The sequence below is a fragment of the Anopheles funestus genome, chromosome 2RL (assembly GCF_943734845.2).
Source record: "Anopheles funestus chromosome 2RL, idAnoFuneDA-416_04, whole genome shotgun sequence".
NCBI lineage: Eukaryota > Metazoa > Arthropoda > Insecta > Diptera > Culicidae > Anopheles > Anopheles funestus.
In genome coordinates this window covers 40,645,698-40,664,578 of record NC_064598.1, presented here as the reverse complement: position 1 = coordinate 40,664,578, position 18,881 = coordinate 40,645,698, and the positions used below count along the sequence as shown (strand labels likewise).

The 18,881-nt window shown below is 39.6% G+C and overlaps 4 protein-coding genes across 18 annotated transcripts in view; 2 read left to right on the top strand and 2 right to left on the bottom strand.

The window, feature by feature from the left end:
* The first annotated feature begins 713 nt into the window (after positions 1-713).
* On the top strand, positions 714-3,418 carry LOC125761723 (solute carrier family 35 member F6). Its single transcript, XM_049423170.1, has 5 exons — positions 714-1,235; positions 1,319-1,466; positions 1,787-1,940; positions 2,369-2,656; positions 2,716-3,418. Exons 1-5 carry the CDS (start codon positions 1,159-1,161, stop codon positions 3,198-3,200), a joined length of 1,152 nt encoding a protein of 383 aa, XP_049279127.1. The 5' UTR covers positions 714-1,158; the 3' UTR covers positions 3,201-3,418.
* Positions 3,419-3,525: 107 nt separating this feature from the next.
* On the top strand, positions 3,526-7,145 carry LOC125761694 (MMS19 nucleotide excision repair protein). The gene is made up of 3 exons (XM_049423128.1): positions 3,526-3,818; positions 3,904-6,512; positions 6,612-7,145. Exons 1-3 carry the CDS (start codon positions 3,731-3,733, stop codon positions 6,813-6,815), a joined length of 2,901 nt encoding a protein of 966 aa, XP_049279085.1. The 5' UTR covers positions 3,526-3,730; the 3' UTR covers positions 6,816-7,145.
* A 127-nt stretch (positions 7,146-7,272) lies between these two features.
* Positions 7,273-9,712, bottom strand: LOC125761741 (MORN repeat-containing protein 4 homolog). Its single transcript, XM_049423192.1, has 4 exons — positions 9,531-9,712; positions 7,969-8,423; positions 7,877-7,896; positions 7,273-7,802 (listed from the first exon to the last, which is right to left on the bottom strand). The coding sequence occupies exons 2-4, from the start codon at positions 8,152-8,154 to the stop codon at positions 7,535-7,537; spliced, it is 474 nt and encodes a 157-aa protein (XP_049279149.1). The 5' UTR covers positions 8,155-8,423; positions 9,531-9,712; the 3' UTR covers positions 7,273-7,534.
* Positions 9,713-17,247: 7,535 nt separating this feature from the next.
* The window catches only part of LOC125761682 (tight junction protein ZO-2), a 46,447-nt gene continuing 44,813 nt past the window's right edge, over positions 17,248-18,881 (bottom strand). For 14 of the 15 annotated variants that reach the window (XM_049423037.1, XM_049423038.1, XM_049423041.1 and 11 more), the window contains one exon: positions 17,248-18,492. In XM_049423037.1, the coding sequence (XP_049278994.1) occupies positions 18,269-18,492 (224 nt within the window). In that variant the 3' untranslated portion in view covers positions 17,248-18,268. The remainder of the gene's footprint in view (positions 18,493-18,881) is intronic. The other variant, XM_049423052.1, reaches the window with a different exon arrangement.

Here is an 18,881-nt window from a genome sequence, read left to right as displayed (position 1 = left end):
ATTTTCTTTTTGTACGAAATGGAGAAAAACATGTTTTTCTAGGCATTTTAAAAATTTCAAGTCTGTACGACTTTCCTATAAAAAGATATTAAGAAATAAAAGTGCAAAACTTACCCAGGTAGGCGGTCATTGACAATAGGGTTAAGTCTTGTCATGGCAATAGCAGCAAACATTTTTTCACCTTCATGCAGTTTGATTATGCTGAGTTTATCGGCGAATGTAATAGCACGTATCTTTCGTATTTCGCTTTTATTACGGATATTTGCCATTTTTTATAATTTGCAGCAGTTTTGTTAAATAAGGATTCAAGGAATAAAATGCGTCCTCTTCATGAATGCTTGTTATGACTTTTGACAATTCCCAGGTGGAGAACTTAATTTGGTATAATAAACCAAATATGCTGTCAAACTTGAAAATCCGCGTATCTCCGAATCCGCGTAACTCGAATACCGCGTAAGTCGGATATTGACTGTATTCCAGTTGTTAAAAATATTAGGTAGATTACCTAGAAGAATGAATGTCGTTTATTGGTTTTTATTCCTTTCTCTACGAATGGCTATGCATTTATACATCTACCTACTTTTTTAATTAGTTGACAAACCCGAAAAATTAGCTACGGTTTCTTGGGGTTTTTTTTCATTACGCCAACAGGCATTTCAAAATCACTTTGACATATGCCATCAATTGTCATATGAAGCTTATTCGACGTTCATTTGCAGTTTGCTTGTTGGGGATGCGGGATTAAGTTCGCATTTGCGTTGTGATCAGCTGTGAATCCGACGCGGGGTAGACAAGTTGCTGTGTTTTCGTTTTGTGAATGCTTACAAGGACAGAAAAGTGGAAAACAGATCGATTTGCTTGTGTGAAAACAGTTTCCGGCAGTCAGGTTTATGGAATAGGCGGGAAAGCAGTGTGCAAGCACCATTGAACACTTTTTGCGCTGGCAGCAGCTGGGCGTTAAATTCCTTTGTCATCTCCGTAGAGATAGCTATGGTGTAGGAGCAGCCATTTGGAAGCTTGCTTCTTCTTGCTGTTCGTAGTTATCGTTGGTCGTCGACGTTTTTCGCGTTTATTTATATTGAAGTTGTTTGTTTATCCTGCGTTATTCTTTAATTTGCTGTTGGTGTGATCGAGCTGGTGTGAATAAAAAAAAACAAAATGGCTTGGTCGCAAAAGCAATTCATATTCGCGCTTACAATGGTGGTTACGGGCTCTATTAACACGCTCAGCACAAAGTAAGTAAATATAGCTTCAATGTTATAACTCGATGCTTGTCCTGGAGGAAAAAACTTAACCGTGTCTTGACCGTATATTACAGATGGGCTGATAATATCGAATCCGAAGGCTCGGATGGTCAAGTACGACGGTTTGAGCATCCGTTCGTTCAGGCCTGTGCAATGTTTCTCGGAGAGTTTCTTTGTTTACTTGCATTCAAAGCCGTATACTATCATCTTCGCCGCAAGAACGTAAGTTGACTTGCAAAATTTTCACCAATCGCGAGAAGCTGCATGAGTACTGGAAGTTATCGAATCGTCTTATAAAAGTACAAATGTCTCACAAAATTGTGTGTTGTACCAAGACATGTACCACTATGTGCTGATTCTAAAGCGTTCAATCTTCCATCATGGATGGTTCACTGTGCTGTAAATACACTATAGAGGTCTTATCAGCATAAATGCGCTATACTACCATGCTCCTTTCCTGCGTTTCTTTTTTGCTCCTCCACATTCTCGTTGCAGTTCCTTATTCTCTTTTTTGTTTCGTTGCTTTCCCGCATTACCCACAGAATGGTGCTGAAGACCGGCATGATCTCGTACAGGGCAATCGTGAGTTCAGTCCCTTCATCTTATTTGTGCCGGCTATGTGCGATATGCTGGCGACCTCCATTATGTACGTCGGACTCAATCTGACCTACCCCTCTAGTTTCCAGCTGCTGAGAGGTAAGTAAGCTCTTCAAAATATTTCACAAAACACAAACAACTCGCCAAACAGATCATATTCACGTGCAATGTGTCACCTCAGTATCTCTTTGTTTAATTATGTATGCATACGCCTATTACGATGGCGATAACAGTGAGTCATACTTCAACAATTACATAAAGTAAATCAGTTTTACAGCACAGCTATTTTTTTTAGGAAACAAAATAGAATTTTTAAAAAACGTGTAACAAAAAAATAGTTACCAAAATGACACCCAATGTTGCTTATTCATCTAACAACAGTTGTCTCTCCTTGGTACACAATATAGTTGAAGCCATTTAAGTTCAATAAAAACCTTCGGTTACTTGTTGCGAAACCATAGTTACCATATGTAATGCTGAAAGATTCTCTTTCTCTTCCGCTAATTCGTTCTTTTTACTCCCCACAGGATCGGTCATAATTTTTGTTGCTATACTGAGTGTCGCATTCTTGAACCGCACACTGGTGAAGCGCGAATGGTTCGGGATCGCCTTTATCATGCTCGGGCTGGTCGTGGTTGGCATGTCCGATGTGCTATCGAACGATAATACGGGTTCACAGTACACTAGGAACAATGTCATCACTGGCGATCTGCTTATTATACTGGCCCAAATTATTACGGCGGTGCAAATGGTGTACGAGGAGTACTATGTGACCGCACTGAACATTCCAGCTCTGCAAGCAGTGGGATGGGAAGGTAAGTTGTTAATCCGTTCTAACCGCATCGATGAAACTAACCGTTCGGTTTAATTGCAGGGTTCTTCGGTTTTTCCGTGCTCGGAACTCTCCTGCTGCCCATGTATTTTATTCACGTGATGTATCCGTTCAACAGCAATGCGCACGGAGTGCTTGAAGATTTGCCCGATGCTCTCGCTCAGCTCGCTAACAATTATCAGCTCATCATCGCCATTTGCGGTATGATCGTGTCGATTGCATTTTTCAACTTTGCTGGCATTAGTGTGACGAAGGAAATATCTGCGACCACGCGGATGGTGCTCGATTCCGTTCGAACGCTTGTCGTGTGGATGGTTTCGCTACTGTTGATTTGGCAAAAGTTTCATTACCTGCAGCTGATTGGGTTCGCTGGGCTTTTGTTCGGCATGTGCCTATACAATGATATTATCATTTTACAAACGTACCGTCGTGTACGGGTCGCTCTGTTGTTGCGTATCGGCCGTCAGTCGGCTGATGGAATGAGCGAAGTTATTATTAATCGGCAAGCAGATGAGCCGGACCGTTAGACTGAACAAACAAACAAAAAGAAAGAAAGGCTGATCTGGCGATCTGGTGCAGCAAATGTTCGGGAATGCTCGTTTCTTGTATGTGTGTATAATGTTGTAGCTCTTGAGCTGGTACTCTCCGATGTGCGTATCATATAAAGTAAAACAAATATCTCAATCAATATTAAACCTTTATTGGTAGGGGAATAAACGTGAAACAAATCTGATGCTACTTCTAATTTTTTTTTTTATTTTTCGGTCGTAGATTTAAAAATAATTGTTCACTAGTAAATGTTTGTGAAAGATCATGTGCTTATCAAGAAAAAATATTCTATCATAACGTTTTCCGCAGTAGATTTGAAAAAAAAAACCACGACATCCACGCGACTACTGCTGCATGGGTTACTTCGTTGTGGGATTTTCAAGATTCTTTGTTTTCTTTCATGACATTTGTCGATCGTCTGTTTGTTGTTATCGTCGGAAAGTTAAAACACCATCATCGTGTTCATTAAACTGTTTTCGAAAATTGTGCTACATTACAGACGGCAAAAATGAAATTCCCCTGGTCCCATACGACGATTGTCGACATGATAAAGAATGACCATAAAGTGGAAGAAAAGTGTCGCCAGGTTACAACTGGTAAGTTGCATTATATGTGGATGGTTTTATTTTTGTCCGAATGGTCCAATGTTCATAATGCCATTGTGTTTCTTTCCTTCGTTAGATATAATTGCTGGGAAGCTAAACATAGCGGAATTTGTGGAAGAGTTAGGACCAGCACTAACTCACACCGATGCTACGATACGTGCCAAGGGTACAACGCTCCTGTCGAATGTGCTTACGGATCTTCCAGCGGACTGTCTCAATGCGAGTCAGATAGAGCTACTGTGTACATTTTATATTGATCGGTCGCTAGATCACAACACCGTGACGCCAATGGTTCTGGCAGGCATTGACGCATTGATCAACATGACTAACTTCCCCGAAGGCGCGGCTGTCCGATTGCTGAGAGCGCTTTTCGAGCGTGTTCCTTGCCAAAGCCAGAAAAAGCCAGAACGTACGCTTTACTTTCACACGATTCTTACGCTTGCGGTGCAGAAAACTACCGAACTGAAGGAGTGGGGCGTAGATTTCGTGTATGGTGTAATCGGCGCAATTGAAGGTGAACGTGATCCGCGCAATTTATTGTATTTGTTTGAGCATATGCCATCATTTATCCGGACGTTCCCGATGTTTCATCTAGCGGAGGAAATGTTTGAAACGTTTGCCTGTTACTTCCCGATTGATTTCCATCCCAATCCGAATGATCCTGTCGCAATAACGAGGGAAACGCTGTCCGAACAACTTGCAAACTGTCTGTGCGCTACGCCCGAAATGGCTGAATTTGCAGTGCCACTTTTGCTGGAGAAGCTGGATAGTAGTCTTATCGTGGCGAAGCAAGATTCGCTTTCACTTCTCGTACGCTGTTTGGAGTTGTTAGATGTTGCAAAAGTCGAGGAACATCACGACGAACTGTGGATTGCATTGAAGAAAGAACTCTTGTCTACTGGAACGACATCCACCGCCGAAAAGGATCTGGTCGATGCGGCTTATGCCACGGTACAGGCACTGGTAAAAAATGCAACGAAAAGCGAATCTGCCGCAAAAGCTCTACTCGACAAAATATTGCTCAGCGTAATGGGAGGGCTGACCGATGCAAGCTCGAAACAGTTCGAAACGAGCCTGCGTGTGGAGTTGAGCTGTGCCCAGGCGAGTGAGTACTGTGCCGTGTACATCATAGAAAAGCTTGTACCGATGTTACTCGCCCAGCTAAACCCCGACGAACATGTTGAGGTACGCGTGGCGAACGTACTGGTCGATGCGATACAGCGCCTGTGCGTCGTTTGTGCCCATTGGTATTGCATTCACAAACTTGACCCGGCCATTGTGGGACAGATGCATAAAAAGTTAGTCGAAATACTGCTACAAGAAGCCGACACTAGCGAACCGAAACGATCGGCCCTGAGAGCTCTCGCTGCCGTCCCCGAAATGGTAACGAGCGAAAATCGATACGTGGTGTACAGCACGATCGTAAGGATTTTGCTTAACGCTGGTGACAAATCGACGAATACGATCACTGCCGTTCAGGAATGCTTATTCTCGTTCGCCATCCGCTACCAGCAGGAAGTGAAAACAGTCGTCCTAGAGAAGCTCATTACGCACGATTATGCCACAGTTGATGCAGCACTAGTTCAGCTGGTGTTTACAACGTTGGGAAAATTCATTCTTTACCATGGTTACATGGATAAGATGGTGAAATTTTTCCTTTCAAAAATATTCGATGCTGAAAATGACAATTTGTCCATCGTTGCCATGGACACGCTGACGGATGTGGTAGAGAGTGGTCATTCGAACCAGCTAGCGAAAGCCGAGCTCTACGTACAGTACAAGCTGATCGATCGATTCTTCGAGTATACGAACGATCGCCTAAGCTCGGAGTATCTACACGCGATGGCTCGCCTGATCGGTGCCGTAGTGAAACAGCTTTCGGTAGAAGATCAGCACGATTTGATAGTGCAACGGTTGCCATCGCTGCAACTTCAACGGCGTCCGGATCTGTACTTAGCTTCCGGATTGCTCGGTTACCTCGACCAAAGCGTACCCTTGGTAGATCATTTCGAAAATCTCGTCACCGATCTGAGCAACCTCGCACTCGAATCGGACGACGAAAAGGTGCGAAACGTTTGCAACCGGCTGTTGTGCAGCTTGTTCAACCGAATGCCGGACGATGAGCATCATCGTGGTGTGCTGAAGCGGCTCCTGAAAACCGTACGGGCCGAACTGAAGAAACACAACCATCAGGCAGTGATCATACTGGGATGGATTGGCAAGGGTTTGATTGCACGCGGCCATGCCGAAGCAGGTGAAATTGTAGACGATGTTGCGGATCTACTAGACCATCCCACCCTGGGACATATCGCTGCACTAGCGTTTGAGATACTGTCGATTGAATTCCCACAGCTTCATCTGCCCCTGTTACGCAATCTGTTTAAGCAAAAGCTGTTCGTGTGGGTAATGAAGAAGCTGGAGGAAAAGCTGGAACAATATGGGGGCACCCATCTGAAAGCGTTGGCCTTTGTGCTTGCTGCGACACCACACACGGTACTGAAAATGAACCTATCCAAGGTGGGGCCGGTGCTGCTAAAATGTCTCGCACAGGACGACGACAAAGCGATACTGGAAGCGTTAACGATCGTGTTGCGTTTTACGCGCGATCACGATCCATTTATACAGGATCATCTGCAAACGTTGATACCGCTGTTACTTAAGCTGACGGTACGCGAAACATCCATGGTACGATATCGCTGCAAATGAATTTAAATCATCAAATTCAATTATTACGCTATTAATGTATGCTTATGTTTTGTTTTATTTGTTTTTTTTTTTCTGCAGAAAATACGCATCGATGCACTCGAATGTATGCTGTACGTGTGCAAATATCCCACGTTTTTGCTTCTTCCCTTCAAGCAAAGTACGCTTCTCGCGCTACAGAAACCGTTGGACGACCGGAAGCGCTTGGTACGCAATGCGGCCGTAGCAACGCGGCTCCAATGGTTTGTGGTAGGCAGTGCGGAGGAAACGAAACCCGATAAGTAAGTTACACCACCCTCCTGTTCAAATATACAAACAAACACACATACACACTAAAACTGGCTACCTCGAGGAGATTCCCGCACAAGACACGTGGTCGTTCCATAGAATGCATATGAAAGGATACATTCTACCGGCGTTGCATTTTCGTTTTACAGTGTTTTACCGTAGTTGAGGATGTCAATGTTAGAATGAAATCAAATTTCATTTGATGAAATTTTCCCTTTTTTTTCTTTCAATTCATTTAACTTTTCGTTCGTATATATATATAGTCGTGGCGTTTAATATCGAATAAAGGACGTTTTATATTCAAACTGCTTAATGCTTGGGTGGATTTTTAATTTAAATTTAAAACTTTCTTCTAATGGTAATGTACAGCATTCTTGAAAGAAGCATTCTCATTAGAATGTGTTCGGATAAAAATGATCAGTTAGAACGGGAATCGAAAAACAGTAGAAAAGCATTCTAAGGAGGTAGTTATATTTATTGGATGAAAACAGTCACGGTATTAACATTATCTCTAATTCTTGGTCGATGCTTATTTATAAGTCCTTAAATCTTACGACAAAACTACTAGCATACTGCAACAACAAAAAAAAAACATGTTCAAAAAAACAGAACAAACATACAACGAACCAACAGTAGCATTAAAAGGAACATATCCAACATACTAAACCGATCGCGTGCGAATCCTAATCGTAGTGTTGTGGACATTCCGTTCGCACTTAACTACCCTGATCGCACTGTGCACGTGCCATAAGGGCTACCTTCTGGGCACGATTAATCACATCCGGACAGCGCTTCTTTCGCACCAAGCGGCAATCCTGAAAGAAGCCTTCGTTGCGCGGGAATCCGTGGCTCTGGTCGCTGAACGTAATCAGTCCCAGACCCCAGATGCGTCCGCCACGGAACTCACCCTCGTACTTCATACCGTCCGCCCGCCAGAACACACCGTGCCCGTGGAACCAGCCCTGCATGAATTCACCCTCGTACCTGTGTGGTGTAGTGAGTAAAAAGGACATTAACAACCAGACCAGTGTGGTGGTCGTGACCCGTGTCTCGCTTACTTTGCACCATCGGGAAAGCACTGAAACGAGGAAAACAAAGCGATCGTCTGACTAACAAGTTTGTGATCGAGGTGTTGTTGTTGCTTGCTTACCATTACACCGAGCCCGGAACACACACCGTTGCTGAATGCGCCATCGTACCGGGTGCCATCGGAGAACATCATCGAGCCCATGCCGTGCTTCTGGCCCCGCTGGTTCCAATCGCCAATGTAGCGTGTCCCATCGTCATACCGATAGCCGCCACATTTGACAACTCCCGTCTGGATACTGTCCATCATTGCTGTCCGGTGCTGTTACTGTTTTTCACACGTATTCCGTGGTTCTGACCGTTCCGTTCGCTCGCTACACTGCTACTGTCCAAGCAATCCTTTTTTTATTCACACTTCTTATGGCGTAGGCGTGTGTGATTGTGTGTCCGTGCACACGTCTCTTACTTTCCCTCTCGTCGGTTGTAATTTAACGCTGGCCAGTACTCGAACGTAAATCCGATTTACCGAACCATGCGCGATGGATGGTGGTGAAATGGATTTATTTCTTGTACGATTTCCTAGATCGATAACCGGATAGGACCCAAATCTAATTAGTTGTTTGTAGTATTATTTCTTTCTATGCACCTAACTGTTTGTGTAATTTTTACACAATTTTTACAAAAAAAAAAACATTTTCACAATTTTTCTTTAATGCGTTTGGGGTTTTTATGGTTTTACCATATTTCGTAACATATTAGTTTTTTTTCGAGAAAAAGAAAACAAATACACGAGATAGATTAGCGAACAATAAATAATTGATAATATTTTACTTATGCATATACATAAATGTCAACACGTTGTGAACTTCGAAAATCACATGTAAAAATGCACAAGAAAATTAGACAGTCTCGAATCCGTCAATATGCTTATTCTTCGTAATATTATATTACTCCATTTTTATCCATCTCTTCATTTCTTTTCTTTGTATTAAAAAAAACTTGTTATAGTTATGTTCTCTTTGACAACTTTTTTGGAAGAATTAATAGATGTAGCCAATTGGTATTTGGTACATGAATTAGCATAAAACGTAACAACAAAAGTGAAACATTTAGCACAATTCGAATAAAACAGTTAAAGTAAAGGATGAAAACACTCTGAAGAAATAATGGATGCTTTGATTAAAATCGGTTCTTGTAAAAAATATTTCCTATTATTTCTTTAGCTTTAAATATGTATAGTGCGGAAATTATTCAAACTTTTTTCACTTGCTAGCACATGTTCACACTGAAGCACTAATTTTCCATTGGTTTTGTGTCGTTTTATTTTCTTACACGCGTTTTATTGTATGCACTTTATTGTATGCACGATGAATGATCATGTACGCCTGTAACTATTTGCACTCAAACCACAGTGAAACCGGTTACAATGCGGTTCGTCTGCTCCGGTTATGTTTCACTGACTAGCATAAATGTGTGTTTTATAGTTAGCCGCTCCACCACACACCACCCAGCACCTCGATTTGAACCAGAAAAAGCGGTCCTGTCTTGCAACTACCACAATAAAACAACTACAAGTAGTAAAATCCCTAATCACAAGTGCAGTTTTCACTTTCATGCCACCGTTATCAAATATGCTTCGGTCTACTGTCCCTTCCCTCAACTTTTGTAACACAAGTGCATCACTACCTGCTCTGACCGGTGACTACCAGCAACCTTCCGGCGGGATGTTCGTTATCCGAGATGTAGCCAAGCGCGCGTCACTATACCGAGTGCGTGGTGGATTTGTAACGAAACCATGCAGGAGTCGCAGAAGTAGGCATTTGTGTTCGAAGCCTTCTCCCACTACCGGAGAATCGTTACCCAGTGGGGATTGATGGATGGGCAAAGGCAGGAAAGTGTGCGGGAGCGGAAAAACTCGCACACTCGAACGAAAAGACATGCGATTGCTTGGTTGGTTGAAAGAGTTTGCAGATTTTCCGTTTCGATGGATCTAGTACACATGTGCACGGTAAGATATGGAGTGGACTTTCGGTGTGGCTTAAGCAAAATGTATAGCAATTTTTCACAGTGTTAAATTATTGGTACCTATATTTTGGCTAGCTTAATTTTTTTTTTTTTGTAAAAATGTTTATTAAAAAAGAAAAGAAAGAGAAATTAACTTATGTACTAGCTTACAATAGATAAAGGTGGAACAAAAAAGAAGAGGAAAAAAACAAAAACACAGGTTACGATGAACATTTAAGGACTTCCTCATCTATCACAGCATTATTGTTTCCAATAATGTGGATGATGTAGTTTGCAAACAAACTTAGGATTTGGATCCGCTTACTTTTACTAATATTCGTTAGTACAGGGAAGCGGAGGGACAGGAATGTAGGAGTAAGGGCGGGATCGACGTGTTGGATTGCTTGCAGCAGAGTATTCCAGGCCGATGACACTCTGGAACACAACGTGAATTTGTGTTCCAGTGTATCCACCTGGGAACACTCTGTGCAAGCTGATGAACCTCGGTTCATCCTCGCCATGAGCTCTCCATGGGCTATCTTGTTGTGGACCAACAGGTACAAAACGGATCTCTGTGCCGATGAAAGCCGCCGAGAGCTGATGTTGGCCCAAACTATTCGCCAGCTTAGTTTTGGGAATTGATTAATCGAATCTTTCAACGAAAGATCGTATGTTTTTTTTGCGGAATATCTTGTTAAGCTACATAACTTTTTTTCGATGTTGAAACGAATGTTGTCTACTTCAAATAAAATAGTATACAAGATAACATCATTTCTCATCTAACAAATTGTAGAAAAAAGATAAGTAGTAGGTACAGTCACTAGATAGTAGAAGTAAAAGAAAGGGAATGATTCTAAAAATAGTGAGAATAATAAAAAAAAAGGAGATGATGGAGTAGGAAAACAAGGTAAGTGGTACAGTTTAGATAGGTTAAATAAATAAATTCAACCAAAGTTCTTTTATCCTTTGTGCCATGTTAAACGATTAATATTGAAGTAACAACTACTATCCAACTTTTATCAAGCATTCTACCGAACTTCATTGATAAGAATTAAAAAAATGACTGGAATATATGATCGAACCCCGGACTGACAAGGTCGAGGAAGATAAAATAAAACATCAGACAAGATTTTGAAAATACCAAACATTTAAAATGTCCACCTGTTTGCTCCACACTGCACCACAGTGATGTATGTAGGCGCGGTACCGGTGATGGCTTGTAAGCTTGTTTCTTACCTCTAATCTCAATGCACGAAATGTGGGTTGTGCACTGACGTAAGAGCAACTGGTAAAGAGATTTATAATTAATTTTATCGCTCACTATTTAATTTCAGCCTGTTTTTTTTTATTTTTGCTATCGCTTCCAATTGGATTGGATTGACGCTGCGGTATAAAACAATCATTTTACAACTGGTCAATATATTATTTGCCGCAATTTTTGGGCCGTTTTGCGACATTGTGCTATTTGTTTCGTTACGCTCCTTCATTGCAACAATAAGCGATCGGGGGAGTAGTTTTTAATTTCTTCTTTTGGTTGCCGATTGCAAATAATATTAATTTAAGTAGGATAGTCTTGAACTCCGAATTGCAGACAAAATGTAGATAATTTGTTGATGATAAAAATTTGGGAGCGAAGTTATGTAATACTTAAACTTTGGTTCACTTTCTTCAACGATTTGAAATGGAAAAATCGAACCAAACAGTTGAAAATGAAACTAACAGCACACAACAATTGAGCGCAGGTCTTTAGGTCTCCATCTACGTTTACCAATAAATGTGTTGCAATGCACCTACCTACACTGCAATTAAAAGCTTTCATGAGTATTGACGCGATCACGTTAGAGATCATGATCAAAGGATGCACCGCCTAACAACGCTTTGGTACCAACTGGTAGTAAGCTCACTATAGCGACGATTCGCCTACTTCGATCGTTTTTTGTAAGCTCTGTTTTAACGATCCAGAATGCTGGCAAATAAATTTGTCATTTTAGCTTTTGGCGTTGCCTTTTTTACAAGCGATTCAATATGATTACGATACAACAGCAGCACGCGTGCACAACATCGATACGCAACGGCTCGCATGGATTAAACGGACCGCGCAAATGTGTGGGCACAACGCGAACAGGAAACAAAACAGATGCAACCGATAGCAAACGATGCGCACCGCCAAGTGTGGGTGAGATCGTAGCAAACGACGCGCCAAACCGACGTCGGCCATCGGGAGCCGGGGGGGCTCTAATCAGACACACTCCGCACCTCGCGTCATCGTCGTCGGAGGGTGATATATGCATATGGCCACTGAACATAATTATTCTTCGAACGGCGATCGGTAGTACATGTAAGTGGTGTTTGTGAATTGATAAGTATGCAATCTCGTGGTTTACAGCATAGCGGAGATGTTACAGTGATAGGCATAATAAAATGCTCACCTCATAATTTAAATTTCTATCAACAGTGTGGCTCATTGTGGTCTTTTACATGTCTTCACGTTTCGCTTAACAGAAAATAAAAAACAAAACTGATTTATATGGAGGAAAACAAATAAATTTGCATCAAAAACATAATAAAAAAAAATTGTTTCCTTAATTTTCGTCCAAGGAAGGATAAGTTTGAGTTAAGTAAAATATTTTTTAAATAGTTTACATATCCTCGTTAGGACTTTAGGATCTCCTGCAAACGTTTCGGTTCAGTTCTGATCTGTCCTTTAAAATAGTTATTTATGGTCTTACGAATCTGTTAATTTTATTCGCCAGCAGGATCTGTAAACAAATGTAAATCCGGCTATTAAGAAAAACTTGAACAAAAACAAAACGATGAAAATCTACTAATCGTTTAATTTCTTTTGAATTGTGACATTAAAAAAATTTCCATCTACTCACATAAACTAAATCGACATAAAATTTCGTATTACATATTAAAGGAATAAAATATGAAAAATACTGGATAATGTTTATGTTTACTTTAACCACAAAAATGCGGAAAATAAAAAAAAAAGGTGTGAACTTTACGTAGGCATCTCACTGTACCTCCTATGTTTTCCAGCTGTTGTTCGAAGATGAGCACCACACCAAATAGATGCAGATGATCGTTGATCGTCTTACATAGTGCGCTTACAACTCACCCGCAGGTACTTATCGTCTCACGTATTACAGCACCCTTACGCGAACGATTAGTGGGTGTCTATTATTAATCAACTAGCGGGCGTCCTAAAACGAGCATCCGAAATTCAATATGTAATGAAAGTGAAACCTCCAAACGAGGTTCCATGCCGTGCCCGACGCGGAACTAGCGGAAAGGAACCCGCAAGCGGAAAGAAAGAAGGAAGGAAAGAAGACGAACAAAAAAACCCTTTCCGGTTGCTTGCTTGCGTTGCGTTCGTTTGCGAACACGAAATTGGCGCCAGAGAAGTGGTCCGTCGGTTTACCCTGTTAAGGTGGCCCTGAAACAACTCACTGGCGAAGATGCACCGAAGCGCGCTACACCGTAGCTAAATTAAATCACTCACTGTAACGAATGTACATAAATTCCTTTGCCTTGCTTTGAACCGGGTGGAAGGGGGTGGGGGGTGGGAGGCGTCTTTTGGGGGTTTGAAAAATTACAACCGAAAAGTAAAAACATTACGTACGTACGTACGTGTGTGTGTGGCTTAAGCGTGCACCGGATTATGCTCGCTAATGCAGGTTGCAGGCTGAGCAGCTACTGTTCGGTAAGAGCTCACGCTGAGAGAGTGGATTGGGGCCGGTCATTTACACGGGTGCATCCACACACACACACACACATCGGTGTATCCGAGTGGACGGAAATGCTAGATTTACCTTCATTGAAGGTACTACAATAAGTACGTTAGAAACAATTTCAATTACTTGGTTTGGCTTTCATCCTTCGTGCAACTTGTTAAGGGTTGATAAAGAAAAAATGCGTGTCGAAGTGAGCTGTGAAGCTAGTGACGATGATGATGATGATGACGACGGATGGGTCATTATAGGTACGGCTTAACAAGTCGATTGCGCAATTCGTCTCTGCTGTTTCTTTAATGCGTATTTTTGGAAACATTTTTAATGTGTAGCATCACGTTTTTTGGTGGCGGCACTAGTGTTGCGCGATACTAAGTTACTTAGCAAGATCTTAGTGTATTCAGTACATCAAAATGATGTTGGCATATGTGTCCCAGTCGGTATTAAACAGCATGAAAGTAATCAATAGTGTAAGAATGCCGGATGACACCTATAAAATATAAAGAATATTTTCATCTCTTTTCGGGCGTTGAAGTCTTTCTTAGTTAAAGTAATGTTCGCCTAAGAAAACCCCATTTAAACAGCATTTTTTCTTTATCCTTTTGTTCTTATCCAATATCAAAGATCTTTACTATCGATCTTCAAGAGTATAAGTATTGTAATAAAATTCATTATAGACAGCCATGTACACCAAATATGGTATTTTTTCAACGAGGTATTCAAGAGAAGTAGACGGCGAGGGGAAAGTGGTAGACAAGGCAACGTTCTTCGTTCTTTACACGACAGGACCGGGTATTAAATCTCATTCGGATCGAACCCCTTCCGCTGAACTGACTATCGTGCTACGGGTAAATCAAGCCAAGCAAATACGTTTCTTTTCACTCAAATAATGCCTTACATAAAAAAGAATAAAATTTGTAAAAAAATAAAGAAATATTCTATGAATTGGAAAATTTTCTAAGGCTAGCCTTAGCTTTTGAGTAATTTAGCAAAATTTTATAAATCGATGTATTTTAATGCGAATTTGTTGGAATACGTTTCTTGTCACTCAAATAATGCTTTTCGTAAAAGAAGAATAAAAAATTATGAAAAATTTAAAAAAATCTATTAATTTGAAAATTTTCTAAGGCCTTTGCTTTTTATGAGTAATTTAGCAAAATTTTATAAATCGATGTATTTTAATGCGAATTTGTTGGAATACGTTTCTTGTCACTCAAATATAGCTTTAAATAAATATGAATATAAAATAATAAAAAATAAAAAAAAAAACTTTTAAGTTGAAAATTTCCTAAGGCCTTAGTCTTTTTTTGAGTAATTTAGCAAAATTTTTAAATGAGATATACTTTATTGCGAATTTGTTGCAATAAGTTTCTTTTCACTCAAATAAGGCTTTAAACTAAAAAAAGAATAAAAAATCAAAAAAAAATTTCTAAAAAATTTTCTACTCGAAAATTTCATAAGGCTTACTACCCCTTACGTTTTTGTTACGAAATTTTGCAAAAAAAATAAAATTGATTTATTTTGATGCCAATTGGTTCAAATAAGTTTGTTTTCACTCAAATAATGCTTTAAATAAAAAACAGAATAAAAAATTATAAAACAAAATAAAAAAATATAAAAATTAGAAAATTTCATAAGGCTCATTTTTGCGCCAAGTTTTGGCTATAAGTCGGTCGGTATCCAACGGGTCGCCAATCTTTAACCTGTGGTCGATAGATGGTACCAATGGCTACATTTTCTTCTTGGACGGCTATGCCCTCAGATGTATGTGCCAGAAGTTATGCGAGGAACCAAGTTCCGTACCCTGTTTGAGAAAATGTAAAATTTTCCTCATTTTTGCGCCAAGTTTTGGCTATAAGTCGGTCGGTATCCAACGGATCGCCAATCCTTAACCTGTGGTCGATAGATGGCACCAATGGCTACATTTTCTTCTTGGACGGCTATGCCCTCAGATGTATGTGCCAGAAGTTATGCGAGGAACCAAGTTCCGTACCCTGTTTGAGAAAATGTAAAATTTTCCTCATTTTTGCGCCAAGTTTTGGCTATAAGTCGGTCGGTATCCAACGGATCGCCAATCCTTAACCTGTGGTCGATAGATGGCACCAATGGCTACATTTTCTTCTTCGACGGCCATGCCCTCAGATGTCTATTCCATAAGTTAATTGAGGAACCAAGTTCCTTACCCCGTTTGATAAAATGTAAAATTTTCCTCATTTTTGAGAAATTTTGCAAAAAAAAAGTAAATTGATTTATTTTAATGCTAATTGGTTCAAATAAGTTTGTTTTCACTCAAATAATGCTTTAAATAAAAAACAGAATAAAAAATTATAAAAAAAAATAAAAAAAACATAAAAATTAGAAAATTTCATAAGGCTCATTTTTGCGCCAAGTTTTGGCTATAAGTCAGTCGGTATCCAACGGATCGCCAATCTTTAACCTGTGGTCGATAGATGGTACCAATGGCTACATTTTCTTCTTGGACGGCTATGCCCTTAGATGTCTGTGCCAGAAGTTATTCGAGGAACCAAGTGCCATACCCTGTTTGAGAAAATGTAAAATTTTCCTCATTTTTCTGCAATTCAGCAAAATTTTTAAATGTGATATATTTTATTGCGAATTTGTTGCAATAAGTTTCTTTTCATTCAAATAAGGCTTTAAATTAAAAAAAGAATAAAAAATCAGAAAAAAAAATCAAAAAAAATTTCCACTCAAAAATTTCATAAGGCTTACCCCTTACGTTTTTGTTAAGAAATTTTGCAAAAAAAATTAAATTGATTTTTTTTAATGCCAATTGGTTCAAAAAAGTTTGTTTTCACTCAAATAATGCTTTAAATCAAAAACAGAACAAAAAAATTATAAAAAAAATAAAAAAATATAAAAATTAGAAAATTTCATAAGGCTCATTTTTGCGCCAAGTTTTGGCTATAAGTCGGTCGGTATCCAACGGATCGCCAATTTTTAACCTGTGGTCGATAGATGGCACCAATGGCTACATTTGCTTCTTGGACGGCCATGCCCTCAGATGTATGTGCCAGAAGTTATGCGAGGAACCAAGTTCCGTACCCTGTTTGAGAAAATGTAAAATTTTCCTCATTTTTGCGCCAAGTTTTGGCTATAAGTCGGTCGGTATCCAACGGATCGCCAATCTTTAACCTGTGGTCGATAGATGGTACCAATGGCTACATTTTCTTCTTGGACGGCTATGCCCTCAGATGTATGTGCCAGAAGTTATGCGAGGAACCAAGTTCCGTACCCTGTTTGAGAAAATGTAAAATTTTCCTCATTTTTGAGAAATTTTGCAAAAAAAAAGTAAATTGATTTATTTTAATGCTAATTGGTTCAAAAAAGTTTGTTTTCACTCAAATAATGCTTTAAATAAAAAACAGTAAAAAATTAGAAAAAAAATTCTAAAAATTTGAAAATTTCCTAAGCAGAGACGGATCCCGTTTAATATCCTTGCCGATCACACTATCCCGCTTGTTCGCTTATGCAGGTTTGATAGTTAGGCAGAGCGAGCAGTATATTCAATTGGCTAGTTTGGGTATTGTGCACATGTATTTCGTTTCAACTCATGTGTATCAACCGTTTCGTTTCAACTCATTTTTTTCAACTCACAAATTCGGATATTCACGCGTTCACTAAAAACAAATTATGCTATACTCAAATTCGATATTATATTAAATTCCATACTTTATTCTTTTATTAACAAAACATACACCATAGCTTTAATCTGTAATTGTTTCCGATATTATGTATGTTTCCGAAAAAGAGTTTGTAAAAATACTTTTCGATCTGTGTTTAGTATAAAATGCTACGCACTTCGAAGGTGGAATACGGTTACTTCCTTTACTTACTGTACACACATTGTGTCTGTCAAGATGGCAGCAGAAATAGATGACAAATGATGCTTTAGTGCATTGAATAATTGCTACATTCCTATAAAATGTCACTTGTTAACTTTGCCATTAACGCCTGGAGGCCTAGTTCGATTTTTACTACTCCCAACACAACCCAAAACCTGTTGTTTTAAGGTCTTTACGCCGAGCTGGTCTATGCTGCTCATTGTTCTTTTCCTTACTATCCGGAACCTAGAGTAAACGATAAATGACGTAACGGATTCTTCCGTTCGGAGAGTTTTTATTTCTTTATATACGCTATGTGTACTTCAACTATGTACATGGTAAACTATCACGTAACCGGCGGGTGCCATTAATAAAAAAAAGTATATAAAACAAATTTACTGCTATAATATGTAACCGAACTACATCGCTTCGTCAGAACGGAGCCATTTGTTTCTACGTCGATATTGGCAGCTTATTTACAGCATTTTCAAACACGTTTTCCTTTTTCCCTATAAAGCAATATTTGCAAATGGTTTCATCTCTCTATACTATAATAAAATGGCAAAGATGCGTTGGTAAGCAATACAAGTACAAGTATCTTTCTCGCGTAAACCTTCCCGATGGCCTTTACTTTCCGAATAAAAGGAAATTCCTATCATGCTAAGGGTATTCATTCGAATGCGTGTATAAAACAGGAGCTAATGTAATACGACTATTAAAAAGGCACTACTGTTCAGTACGGCATGTGATGGTAATCATCAGTTGGGGCAGGACATAACGCTTTTATGGAAGGAAAATTAAAGAACAAAAAAAAAACGTCGTCGTGGATGATGGTCCTATTCGCTTAAAAATGGTCCACCTTTACCGACACGGTATGGGCCGCAGTGTTGCTCGGTAAGTCGATATCTTCCCAATCGGTTTGCAGGTTTTTCTCACTATCGGTCGCTTTTAAGGATAGGCCTAGCGACGGGGTGCGCCCGGCACAGTGTGGTATGTTGAGTGTGACCGGTTTAAGAAACTCTGTTCCCTGAGGACCACACATTACTAGTGGTGATAGCATCGTTTCACCTGTGGTAAGATAAGAACATCGAATTAATGTAAGACGGGTGTAAGGAATTATAAAACAAATGAAAAAAAAAAGATAAATGCTTGTTACACTGCATACAATAAAAAAAGGTAAATAGTTACAAGCAAGTTATGGGTGATTTAACGTAACTAATGTAAAAATGAAAAAAAAAACTAAAAATACTACACAAAAGAAAATGTATTGAAAATGATAACGCGAAGAAAGAAACACTTAGTGCTACTTAACATAATTTCAACATGCATATAAAAATATATAAAAGAAATAAAAAAAATCACACACACACACACGCGCGCAATGAAACGCAGCAAGCACACGGACATACACTTTTACAAATCTCTCACATGCATAAACATTTTATGAAACTGATTAT

What these genes read in the sequence shown, in the direction of transcription:
- LOC125761723 (XM_049423170.1), top strand. Translation starts at nt 1,159, where the DNA reads ATGGCTTGGTCGCAAAAGCAATTCATATTCGCGCTTACAATGGTGGTT. An exon ending in TAGTTTCCAGCTGCTGAGAG is followed by an intron (nt 1,941 to 2,368) that starts GTAAGTAAGCTC and finishes TACTCCCCACAG; the next exon opens with GATCGGTCATAATTTTTGTT. An exon ending in GCAAGCAGTGGGATGGGAAG is followed by an intron (nt 2,657 to 2,715) that starts GTAAGTTGTTAA and finishes GTTTAATTGCAG; the next exon opens with GGTTCTTCGGTTTTTCCGTG.
- LOC125761694 (XM_049423128.1), top strand. Translation starts at nt 3,731, where the DNA reads ATGAAATTCCCCTGGTCCCATACGACGATTGTCGACATGATAAAGAAT. An exon ending in GTGTCGCCAGGTTACAACTG is followed by an intron (nt 3,819 to 3,903) that starts GTAAGTTGCATT and finishes TTCCTTCGTTAG; the next exon opens with ATATAATTGCTGGGAAGCTA. An exon ending in CGGTACGCGAAACATCCATG is followed by an intron (nt 6,513 to 6,611) that starts GTACGATATCGC and finishes TTTTTTCTGCAG; the next exon opens with AAAATACGCATCGATGCACT.
- LOC125761741 (XM_049423192.1), bottom strand. Translation starts at nt 8,154, where the DNA reads ATGATGGACAGTATCCAGACGGGAGTTGTCAAATGTGGCGGCTATCGG. An exon ending in GTTCCGGGCTCGGTGTAATG is followed by an intron (nt 7,897 to 7,968) that starts GTAAGCAAGCAA and finishes TCCTCGTTTCAG; the next exon opens with TGCTTTCCCGATGGTGCAAA. An exon ending in TGCTTTCCCGATGGTGCAAA is followed by an intron (nt 7,803 to 7,876) that starts GTAAGCGAGACA and finishes TACACCACACAG; the next exon opens with GTACGAGGGTGAATTCATGC.